The sequence below is a fragment of the Bufo gargarizans genome, chromosome 1 (assembly GCF_014858855.1).
Source record: "Bufo gargarizans isolate SCDJY-AF-19 chromosome 1, ASM1485885v1, whole genome shotgun sequence".
Lineage (NCBI taxonomy): Eukaryota > Metazoa > Chordata > Amphibia > Anura > Bufonidae > Bufo > Bufo gargarizans.
Window position 1 is genome coordinate 274,148,739 of NC_058080.1, and position 11,421 is coordinate 274,160,159.

At 42.8% G+C, this 11,421-nt stretch overlaps 1 protein-coding gene across 1 annotated transcript; it reads left to right on the forward strand.

Annotated features, from left to right (window-relative positions):
• Positions 1-276: 276 nt before the first annotated feature.
• LOC122926369 (protein ALP1-like) lies at positions 277-3,030 on the forward strand. Its single transcript, XM_044277747.1, has 3 exons — positions 277-485; positions 586-687; positions 2,151-3,030. The coding sequence occupies exons 1-3, from the start codon at positions 277-279 to the stop codon at positions 3,028-3,030; spliced, it is 1,191 nt and encodes a 396-aa protein (XP_044133682.1).
• The last annotated feature ends 8,391 nt before the right edge of the window (positions 3,031-11,421 follow it).

Consider the following 11,421-nt stretch of genomic DNA (forward strand, 5'->3'; position numbering starts at 1 on the left):
TGTATATCCTAAACAGATCTACACCCTAAGGCTGGGTTCAGACCTAAGCGTTTTGGATATGCGCGTTTTATGCGCGACAACATGCGCGTTTTCTGCGCGTTTTTGTTGCGCGTTTTTGTCCTTAGTAAACGCGCGTCGAACGCGCGTTTGTGTGATTGACAGTATTGCTGTCCAATGAAAAAACAGGCCCGTCTATATGAAAGGTGTCTAATGATAGTGCAATGGAGGTGATCAATTTCATGTGTTTGGAGAGAGTGTATTGGATTGTTTGCGACCATGGAATACTCCAGAAGGCGACCATTTCGGGCTATTGTGTCTGCAATCCTTCTCCTACGTTTGAGGCGTAGGAGAGAGAGCAGGCGACGCTTCTGGGTCCATCCTGTCATTGCCAACCGACAGGAAAGGGGACAGTTCTGGGCACTGTACGAGACCCTCCGGGCCCATGAAGACAAATTTTGGGCATACACGCGGATGTCCATCACCAGGTTAGTACAAATACAATAGTTCTATGAGTGGGGTTACAATTGTGAAGGTACCATTTTTTTATTTGCTATTGTTAACCCTCACCATTTTCGTTTGCAACAGCTTTGATGAGCTCCTGGGGTTGTTGGGCACCCATTTACAACGTCAGGACACATTCATGCGGGACAGTATTCCACCAGCGGAAAGACTGATCATAACTTTGCGGTAATTAGACTGTAATTGTGGCCTAATAAAGCATTTGCATTGTGTGTTGACTGTATATTAGTGTGGGCTTAGTTATTTTTTACTTGTGGTTGTGATGTTTCAAGTGTTTTTGAGGGGGGGATTGTATGTGTATGCTTTTTACATTTTGCATATAGATACCATACATAGTTTCCCCACATTTTTCCTTAGCAAACAATCTGTTCTAAATAAGAGTTCAAAAATGTTTGCAAAAGTTTTTATATTTTAGAAAAGTAATCACATCTTACAGTTCCTCAAACAATTTGCAAACTGGGTTTAACACAATCAACAGAACTTTTGTAAATTTTAAATAAAAATTAATCGGTAATGTACCGATCTTAACAATGAAGGAACAACACCCCTGATGCACCAAATTAAGTATGCCACTTCTCACAGGTTTTGGTATTGTGGCTCGTTATCCCGCATGGGCTCTCTCATTCCGCCTGATTGCTGGCCAGGTTGCATTTGAGTGGTGGTGGAGGTGTTGGTGCCCATGCTAGTGGAGGCATAGCTGTATGATGATTGTGGTTGTGTGTGCCACGTGTCGTGAGGGTGTGGTATGTTAGTTTGTGGGTATGTTTGTGATGTGTATGTGTGAGTGGGTGGTGGATATTGTGGTGGATGTTGTGGTGGATATTGTGGTGGATATTGTGGTGGATGTTGTGGTGGATATTGTGGTGGATATTGTGGTGGATGTGGTGGTGGATGTTGTGGTGCATTGTTGGGCTGTGTGATGTCATCATGTGGAATGAAGCTGTCTAGGGCCCTTGTTAAGGTTTCCCTCGCTTCAGTATTGCGACTTGGGGGAACTAGCAGCATTCTAGCCTCCAAACTCAGTAAGAAATGGGCATCACTAGTGAGTTTGGGTGCAGGATGCGCAAGTGCATCCAGGCATGCAATTAGGCGGTCCTCCTGGCGATCGGATCTTTTCCGTTTTGGACGGTGAGTCTGAATGTTTTCGGGATCCACGACAGGTGGTGCAGGCTGTGAGGGTGTTTGGAATGTAGGGGTGGGATCGGGTGGAGGTGGACTTAGTGGCCCCGTAGATGCACAGGCCTCACTGTCCCTGGTGACGTCCTCCTCTTCCTCCTCCTGCTGTTGTCTTTTCGACCAGCTACTATCGGTGCTGTGAACATGAAAATATACATAAGTATGCGCAAGATATGAAAGTGAATGCATGTCATACCACACCCTCTCCTGCATGTGTATGCCCTGGACTCACCTACGCATTTCAGTGCATGGGATTAGAAAGGCCATTTCCTCCGCATGGACATAGCTGGACTGTGCACTTGGCGAAGCTCCACTCCTCTGTTCCTTCTCTTTGCGCCGATGACGAATGAAGGCATCTTTGAGGCTCTTCCACTTGCTTTTTAGGATGTTTACTATAATACAAATAAAATTACATCCTTTAATTGTATTTTTTGCTTTACACTCATTTTTTACAGCTATTTAGCTACAGGCCAATCGTTGACCAGTCTGCACTACGCCTTCCAGATCGGGAAATCCACAGCCAGTGTGATTGTGAGGGAAACCTGCAGCACCATTTGGCAGGTCCTTCATGCTGTTGTGATGGGCCAACCAAACAAGGAGGAGTGGATGAAAATAGCGGATACTTTTCAAAATACCTGCAATTTCCCGAACTGTGTCGGAGCAATTGATGGAAAACACATCCGTGTTCTGAAGCCAATGAGGAGTGGCAGTCAGTTTTTTAATTATAAAAAATACTTTTCGTTTGTTCTTTTTGCGGTATGTGATGCCAACTATTCTTTTCGTTATATCGATGTGGGGTCCTATGGCAGCAGCTCGGACTCTGCTGTTTTTGGCCATTCTGAGTTTGGTCAATTGCTCAGTAGTAATGGCCTTGACCTTCCCGGAAACACCACACTGCCTGGCACCAGTTATCCCTCTATGCCTTTTGTTTTTGTGGGTGACGAGGCATTTGGTCTAGGTGAGCACCTTATGAGGCCATACTCCTCCCGTAATTTATGCATTAAGCGGCGTGTTTTTAACTATCGCCTGACCAGAGCACGCAGGGTGGTGGAATGTGCATTTGGCATCTTAGCCAACAAATGGCGAGTTCTGCACTCTCCCATAAATTTGAAATTGGAGACCGCCATCTCGGTTGTGAAGGCAGCATGTGCTCTTCACAATTTTGTCCGAGAAAGGGATGGCTTCAATTTTGATGATTCGTTGAGCCATTCCATGGAGAGCCAGAATCGCAGAGGTGTGCGTGGGACCACACATGCTGCGGCCATTCGGGACCACTTTGCGGCTTATTTTATGTCGCCACAGGGGGAGTTACCATGGCAAATGCAAGCCATTTAATGGTATATTATTTAGTATTTTGCATCTGCTCAAATTGTTTCTGTTACTTGTAATATTCATTTTTCGTTGGTTATTGTAATGGGTTAAATAAAATATTTGAAGAGCGAATTAGTGCAATGGCGTGTTTTCCCCGATATCGTGCCCCTTGTAGGAGCCCCAATAGTGGCCGCCAATCCTTGTCCTTTAACAAGGGAAAACAATGTGGGCGGAATTAGGGATCCCATTTATGTGCCTAATACTCGTCCATTAAAACAAGGGAAAACAATGTGGGCGGAATTAGGGATCCCATTTATGTGCCCAATACTGGTACTATATATACACATACAATCACCTATCATGTGCCAGTGCTGCAATAGCCCACAAGCACAATAATGTTTCAAGGTTGACAATATCCATATCAACTTTAAAACCCAAATCCGCACCACTAATGTAGGCCAACATTTGAAGGTAAAATACATTTCCAGATTGGAACAAGTGCAAATTGAGCATACTGGCCGACTACATTGTGCAAGAATGTGGGTGATGGTGAAGCTGCGGCCCTCCAGCTGAAGCAAAACTGCAAAACTCCATGCATGCTTAAACAGGATACAGCAAGTAAAATGCAGCACAGCATATTGGGAGTTGGAGTTGGACAACAGCTGGAGGGCCGCAGGTCGAGCTGGGCTGGACTATTACATAGAGATTTTACACCAGTGCACACAAGGAGTTTTTTTATTTTACACTCAGAACACACATGTAAATACCTTTGCTTTCTTTCACAGCTTTTGAGAATGTCTTCCACTGTGGCCAAATGCTTGCTCCAATATCCTCCCATGCCTGCTGCCTGCTTCTCCGATTCTTGTACTTGGCATCTTGGATGTCATACAGGCAGCGTTTTGCCTGCACAAGCCTGATCAGTGTCTCACTATCACAGCCTGCTTCCTCCATCTTGGTCAGGCTAGACACCTGCAGATCTCTAGGGTGTGGCCTTTTAGGACTGTTGCTATGTGCCAAACGCGCCTTCGGCCGTGCGTTTTTCTGGTCAAAAACGCGCAAACGAACATATTTGCGCGTTCCTATGCAATCCTATGGGCGCAAACGCGCAACAAAACGCCTCAAAGTCGCGCAAGTACTTTTTTGAGCGTAGGGCGTTTTTCAGCGCGTTCAAACGCGCTGGAAAACGCTCAAGTGTGAACCAGGGCCATAGGGAAGCATTGATTTTCATGTGTTGAGCGTTTTACAGCGCGTAGGAACGCGCTGTAAAACGCTCAGGTGTGAACCCAGCCTAAATAAGTTAAAAATCAGCTAAAATAACAAATAAAATATCATATAAAATATCAGTCCACTGATATAGCTAATAGATGGAAATATGGAGGCCAGAAAGGTTAATATTAATGAAAAAAGTCTGTCCAGACTGTATATGGACTAGCGGACTGCCTATCCTCTGTTAGTTATAGCAATGGCTAATACCGAGTGATTCTCCACAAATAAAATATTTAGGTGTAAATACCAAGTGCTAACAAAATATTGAGTCAATATTAATAGTGATAAAATTTGATACCATATGGTGGTGCAATAGCGTGAAAATAAATAGATCCCTATATATGTATATATATATATATATATATATATATATATATATATATATATATACATATATATATATAACAGTGCTCAAATCATTACAGTGTTAAATAACCGTGTGGAAACATATAGTGTCTCTGGAGACTCGGCAGTAAAAGTAGGCAGTTCGTCTCACTAGTAGTTCTATTCCTAAAGCTCAGTCTTTCTGTGTTGTTATAACAGATATCCTGGGAATATAACAGATCTCCTAGGAATCGGCTTTATATCTCAGTATTCGATCCACACAATTCCTAGGGGTGCGCTATGTTTCACAAAGTTACAATCCAGCAGGTATCTGGTTAGGCGAGCTTTGTATTCAAAAGCATCAGTGCAGTAAGGTACGAAAAGGTGATTATGCAACAGTAAAAATAGGTACAAATAAGCAGTGTTTGGTTGGTTACTCACGTACAGTCCTGCTATTCCCACCGTGTCGTCCCACGTGGGGTAGGTTCAGGGTAAGCTTTAACCTCTAGGCAGCAAATTGGAAAGCTGCCTTACTGCTTGACAGAAGTACTGTGCAAACTGGTCTTGCAAGTTTGCAAATCCGCCTGTAAATAAGAGCATTTGCTCTAGCACGCTGCAAGTTCACAATAGGTTGCCTTGATTCAAATCGGCGCTCCACCTGTCTTGATCAGCAAAGGTGGTTTAATCTCACCCGTCGATCACTGCACTGTGTCCAAAAAGGCCGTAATTCATTTATCCTTGGGAAGCGCTTTCTTAGTCCAACAGATAGTATTGAACGATTGTAGTTGAAGGTTAGCCGTTTTTTTGTCAGGTCCAATGCCTCCACGCCAGACGCGTTTCGAAGGTTATCCTCCTTCTTCCTCAGTGGCTCTGTTGGATCTGACTACCTTGCCAGCTATTTATTCCTTTTCCCCTCCAAAGGGGCTCTATATTAAACCCGAGATGGATCTAAGAGATCTGGATTTCATAGATACAATTTACCATGTGTTGCAGTATTGATGCGATTCATCTGCGGTTTTCTATGCATTCATGCGTTTTTTGTATTGTGTGATCTTGAGTCCACCAGAAACATTATTCATGTCTAATTTTTGTTGTAACTAGTTGCATTTTACTCCTGTATAGGTAACTAGGTCAAATATCATAATGTCTCACTTGATGTTAGCATTCTCAAGGGCACATTTCTGCATATACAATAGAATATATAAAAACTGCTGCGGTCTATAAAATAGAATATTATAGGATCCCTTAACATTTTATTCTAAATATTTAGCACGCCTTATCAGATTAGTCCATCAGTGGATATATATATATATATATACAATTTAGTTAGGTACTGATACTGAATTACCTTATATGTTAAAATTTATTATTAATATTCAAATTTATTTATTAATGGATTAAAATATTAAAAATATGTTAAGAATTGATTAAATAGTGGGGGGCATCTGTGATAGGTATATATAATATAATAGAATATAAAATATAAAAATATAAAATACACTAAGGTATTACAGTCTCAATTCCAGGGTATATACCCATATGTCGATATACATAGTGTGACTTGAGCTTGACGCAGAGATAGTTCCGAACGGGAAGCCAGACAACCTGACTCCCTTGATAAGCAGCATTCTGGAACCAGTGGGGGTCATCACCTAAAGATGGTTCGGGCAAGAGTAGATAGAAGGAGGGTATAGGTGTAACAGATGAGATAGGGGTGGAGACCTCCAGTCCAGGTGGGGTCATAGTGCTGCTAAACAGCCTGACTAGTACCCCCCATGGGCCGAAGGCATCCAACCCATCACAGGAACCCAAATATTTCCAACTCTGCATTCAGCCCTGCTGGAGCCAAACTGCCAAATTCGAAAATCCTTCTCGACTCCGCTCTAGACATTCGGGCAGTGTGATTGCCTCCCCTCCAATGGCGCTCTATCTGTTCGAATGCTGCAAATGTTAAAAACTTGGGATCTTGGTTATGTGTCAATTTGAAATGTTTGGATAGCATATGTTTTTCATAGCCCTTTTTAATATTGTTTATATGCTCCGCTATCCTAATCTTTAAAGGTCTTTTGGTCCTGCCAATATATTGTTTGGCACATGAGCATTCAATAATATAGATTACATTTCAGCTATTACATGTGAGAAGATTCTTTATCTCAACTGAAAAATTGTTTTGTGTTGAGCTCACTCGTGTAGTCTTTTTTGTAAAAGACGTGTTCCTGCAATTAACGCAGCATCCACATCTATGGAACCCACTCCTTTTCAACCATTTATTAATGGATCCGGTTTCTCTTATCTGGCTTTTAATAGATGGTGCTATCTTTAGACCCAAATTAGGGGCCTTTGTATACACTATCTCCGGTATTGGTGGGATCAAAGGGCCTATGATTTTATCCTTCTGGATTAGGTGCCAATGATTTATATAGGAGATTCCTAGGAGATCTGTTATATTTCCCAGGATATCTGTTATAACAACACAGAAAGACTGAGCTTTAGGAATAGAACTACTAGTGAGACAAACTGCCTACTTTTACTGCCGAGTCTCCAGAGACACTATATGTTTCCACACGGTTATTTAACACTGTAATGATTTGAGCACTGTTATATATATATATATATATATATAGGAATCTATTTATTTTCACGCTATTGCACCACCATATGGTATCATATTTTATCACTATTAATATTGACTCAATATTTTGTTAGCACTTGGTATTTACACCTAAATTTTTTTATTTGTGGAGAATCACTCGGTATTAGCCACTGCTATAACTAACAGAGGATAGGCAGTCCGCTAGTCCATATACAGTCTGGACAGACTTTTTTCATTAATATTAACCTTTCTGTCCTCCATATTTCCATCTATTAGCTATATTAGTGGACTGATATTTTATATGATATTTTATTTGTTATTTTAGCTGATTTTTAACTTATTTAGAGTGTAGCTCTGTTTAGGATATACAATAATATTTGTGTATGGTGACTATTTGCATATATCTATGTACGGTTATCAATAAAGTAGTGTCGCTTTGATAACATCTCTAATTATCATGACCAAGCGTTTCTTTTTTCCCACTGCCCCCCTTGAAATATTCCTTGGGGGGGGTGCAGTTTCCAACATGGGGTCACTTTTTGGGGTTTCCACTGTAGGGGTGCATCAGGAGGTCTTGAAATGTGACATGGGCCCAGAAAATTATTCCAGTAAAATCTGCCCTCCAAAAGCTATATGGTGTTCCTTCCCTTCTGAACCCTGTGATGTGTGGCTACACAGCAGTTTATGACCACATATGGGGTCTTTCTGTAAGCTGCAGAATCAGGGTAATAAATATTGAGGTTTCTTTGATTGTAAAACCTTGCTGTTTTACAGTAAAATTGGTTTGAAATAGAAAATTTTCAAAAATAAGTGAAACTTTGAAATTCATGTGGGACACCTAAACGGTTAACACAGTTTCTAAAATCCGTTTTGAAAAAATTGTGGGGTGTAGTCTCTAAAATGTTGTTATTTATGGGTGGTTTCTATTATTAATCCCCACAAAGTGACCTCAAAACAGAACTGGTTCTTTAAAAAATGAGTTTTGGAAATGTTCTTGAAATTTTTTTACATTTGCTTCCAAACTTCTAAGACTTCTAATGTCCTAAAAAAATAAAATTACATTTATGAAATGATGCCAACATAAAGTAGACATATGGGGAATGTTAAGTAATAATTGATAACTATTTTATGAGGTATCACTGTCTTAAATGTAGAGAATTTAGAAAATTGCTATTTTTTTTTCAAAATTTTGGGTATATTTGGGATTCTTTAATAAATGAAGGTAAAACTTCTTGACTCAAATTTCCCACTAGCATGATGTACGACATGTCATATGAAAACAATTTCAGACTAGGTTGGATAAGTAAAAGCGTTCCAATGTTATTACCACATAAAGTGACACATGTCAGATTTCCAAAATTTGGCCTGGTCCTTAACCCCTTAGTGACCAAGCCTGTTTGGGCCTTTATGACCAAGCGTTTTTCTTCCTTTTTTCATGGTCTCGTTCCAAGAGCTATAACTTTTTTATTTTTTCGTCTATATAGCTTTATGAGGGCTTGTTTTTTACGGGACAAGTTGTAGTTTTTAATGGCACCATTTTGGGGTACACATAACTTTCTGATTAACTTTTATTAACTCTTTCTGGGAGGGAGATGGGGGAAAATAGCAATACTGCCACTGCGTTTTTACATTATAAATTTTACGGTGTTCATTTTTCGGTACAAATAACATAATATTTTATTCTCTGGGTCAGTACGATTACAGTGATACTAAATAATTATAATTTTTTTACTTAAAAGTCCCACAAGGGGACTATAATATACAGTATTTTGATTGCTTTTAAAATGTAATGCATTATCTCTATAAGGCATTACATTTCAATAGCAATGCATTTCAAACATTGACCAGCAGGCTGCGCCAGAGAGGCACAGCCTGCTGGAGAGAACTGAAGACAGGCTCGGGGCCCTGATCGGAAGCAAGGTAAGCTTCCGAACACATCAGCACCCCGCGATCTTATTTTCGGGGTGCTGATGGGAGACAGAGGGAGTCCGCTCCCTCTGTCACCACTTTTCATGCAGCGGGCGCCATTGCGCCCGGCATGTAAAGGGTTAAACAGCCCGGATCGGCACTCCTGCCGGTCCGGGCTGTTAGACCAGGGTCCCGTCCGCGCTCCCCGCTGCACGGAGGAGCCGTGCAGCGCTTAGACCGGGCCGCCGTAAAAACGCGGCGGCCCAGCCTAAGGCCCCTTAGTGACCGCCGTAAAAACACGTATGGGTGGTCACTAAGGGGTTATCCAAGACTATAAAATGCCCCCCCATATGCCGGGCCCCTCACACTGAATATACTTACCTGGCTCCCCACTCCCTGTACCGCTCCTGGTCCCCGCGCAGACACAGCTGCTTCTCTCCGTGCGCGGATGAAAACATCCGGTGTCGGGGGGGGGGGGGGGAGCAGCCAATGGCAAGCAGGGACGGGGACGAGCCTCCCTAGCATTGCTTTTTTTTTAGCAAGTGCCTGCAGCATGCTCACTAGGGATCGACCGATATTGATTTTTTAGGGCCGATACCGATAATTTGTGAACTTTCAGGCCGATAGCCGATAATTTATACCGATATTCTGGGAATTTTCATTTTTGAAAAAAAATAAAAAATTCCCACAAATCTGCTGAAAATTAATGTTTATTGTTAATGTGTATTTTTTTTGTAAATCTTTCTTTTTCATTTATATTTAATATTTTGGTGTTTTTATTATTTTTTTTGTAACTTTTTTTTTTAACTAACTTTTAGCCCCCTTAGGGACTAGAACCCTTGTCCTATTCACCCCGATAGAGATCTATCAGGGTGAATAGGAGCTCACACTGTCCCTGCTGCTGTGTGCTTTGTGCACACAGCAGCATGGAGCTTATCATGGCAGCCAGGGCTTCAATAGCGTCCTGGCTGCCATGGTAACCGATCAGAGCCCCAGCATTACACTGCTGGGGCTCCGATCGGAGGAGCAAGGGAGAGGGAATCCTGTGGGGGGGGCACTGCGACTGGGGTGGGGGGGCGCACTGCGACTGGGGTGGGGGGGCCCTATGCGCCACCACTGGGGGGGGGGGCGCACTGCGCCACCAATGTCTGATACTGGGGGGCTTGGGGGGGCGCACTGCGCCACCAATGAAGCTTAATCCCACATTTATTCATATACAGGAGGCGGGAGCTGGCTGCAGGATCACATAGCCGGCTCCCGACCTCTATGAGCTGTAGCTGCGATCCGCGGCACCTGAGGAGTTAACTACCGCAGATCGCAGCTACAGCTCATAGAGGCCGGGAGCCGGCAATGTGATCCTGCAGCTCCCGCCTCCTGAGTCCTGTATATGAATGAATGATAGATTAATCTTCATTGGTGGAGCAGTGGCCATAGCTCCTCCCCTCCTCCTGTCCCCTGTCCTTACAATGGCGGCAGCGGCAGCAGCAGCACAGGGGGAGGGAGACACTGCTCCTTCTCCCCTGTGCTGCTGCTGAGGGAACACGGAGAGCGCTGTCAGCAGCGCGATCTGTGTTCCCCATACACTATCGGAATATCGGCAAAATAGATGCCGATACCGATAGTGTTCAAAATCCTGAATATCGGCCGATAATATCGGTAAATCCGATAATCGGTCGATCCCTAATGCTCACTGAAAAAGAAGAATTATACACACCTGGTTTCCGCTGCTCTGGTCCTCCGCGCTGCTTCTGCTGTCTTCATCTTCTGGTCTCTGCACTGGTTACATTTGGTGGTGCATGGGAATGGCCACATACAACGCTCCATCCAATGACTGGCCTCAGGGCATGCCGCCTCTGAAGCTAGTCATTGGCTGGAGTGGTGCATGTGACCATACCTATGCACCGCCAAAAGAAAACAGGAACTTGAAGATAGACCCAGTGGAGGCAGTGCAGAGGACAGGAGCAGCAGGGCTGTGGGCACTTGCTAAAACATCATTTTTACAAGAAAACCCTTTTAGAGAGTTCAAAATATATTTAATTCAATGTATGGATATATATATATATATAAAAATTCTTTTAGCTGATCTTTGTGGGCATTGTATTTTTCTTGATTGTTTATGTTGCCATTTCTTTACTTAAGAGATGGGATAACCGGATTAAGTTGCTTCTAAACTTATCTTGTGGATTACAGCAGATCTCTGATAGAGGACAAATTTACACAGACACCATGCTTTTTGTTTTCTCAGGAACACACACTGCTTCTTAGGCCCCATGCACACGGCCGTTGTTCACGGCCGTGTGCGGGCCGTGGAACCGCGGCCTGGA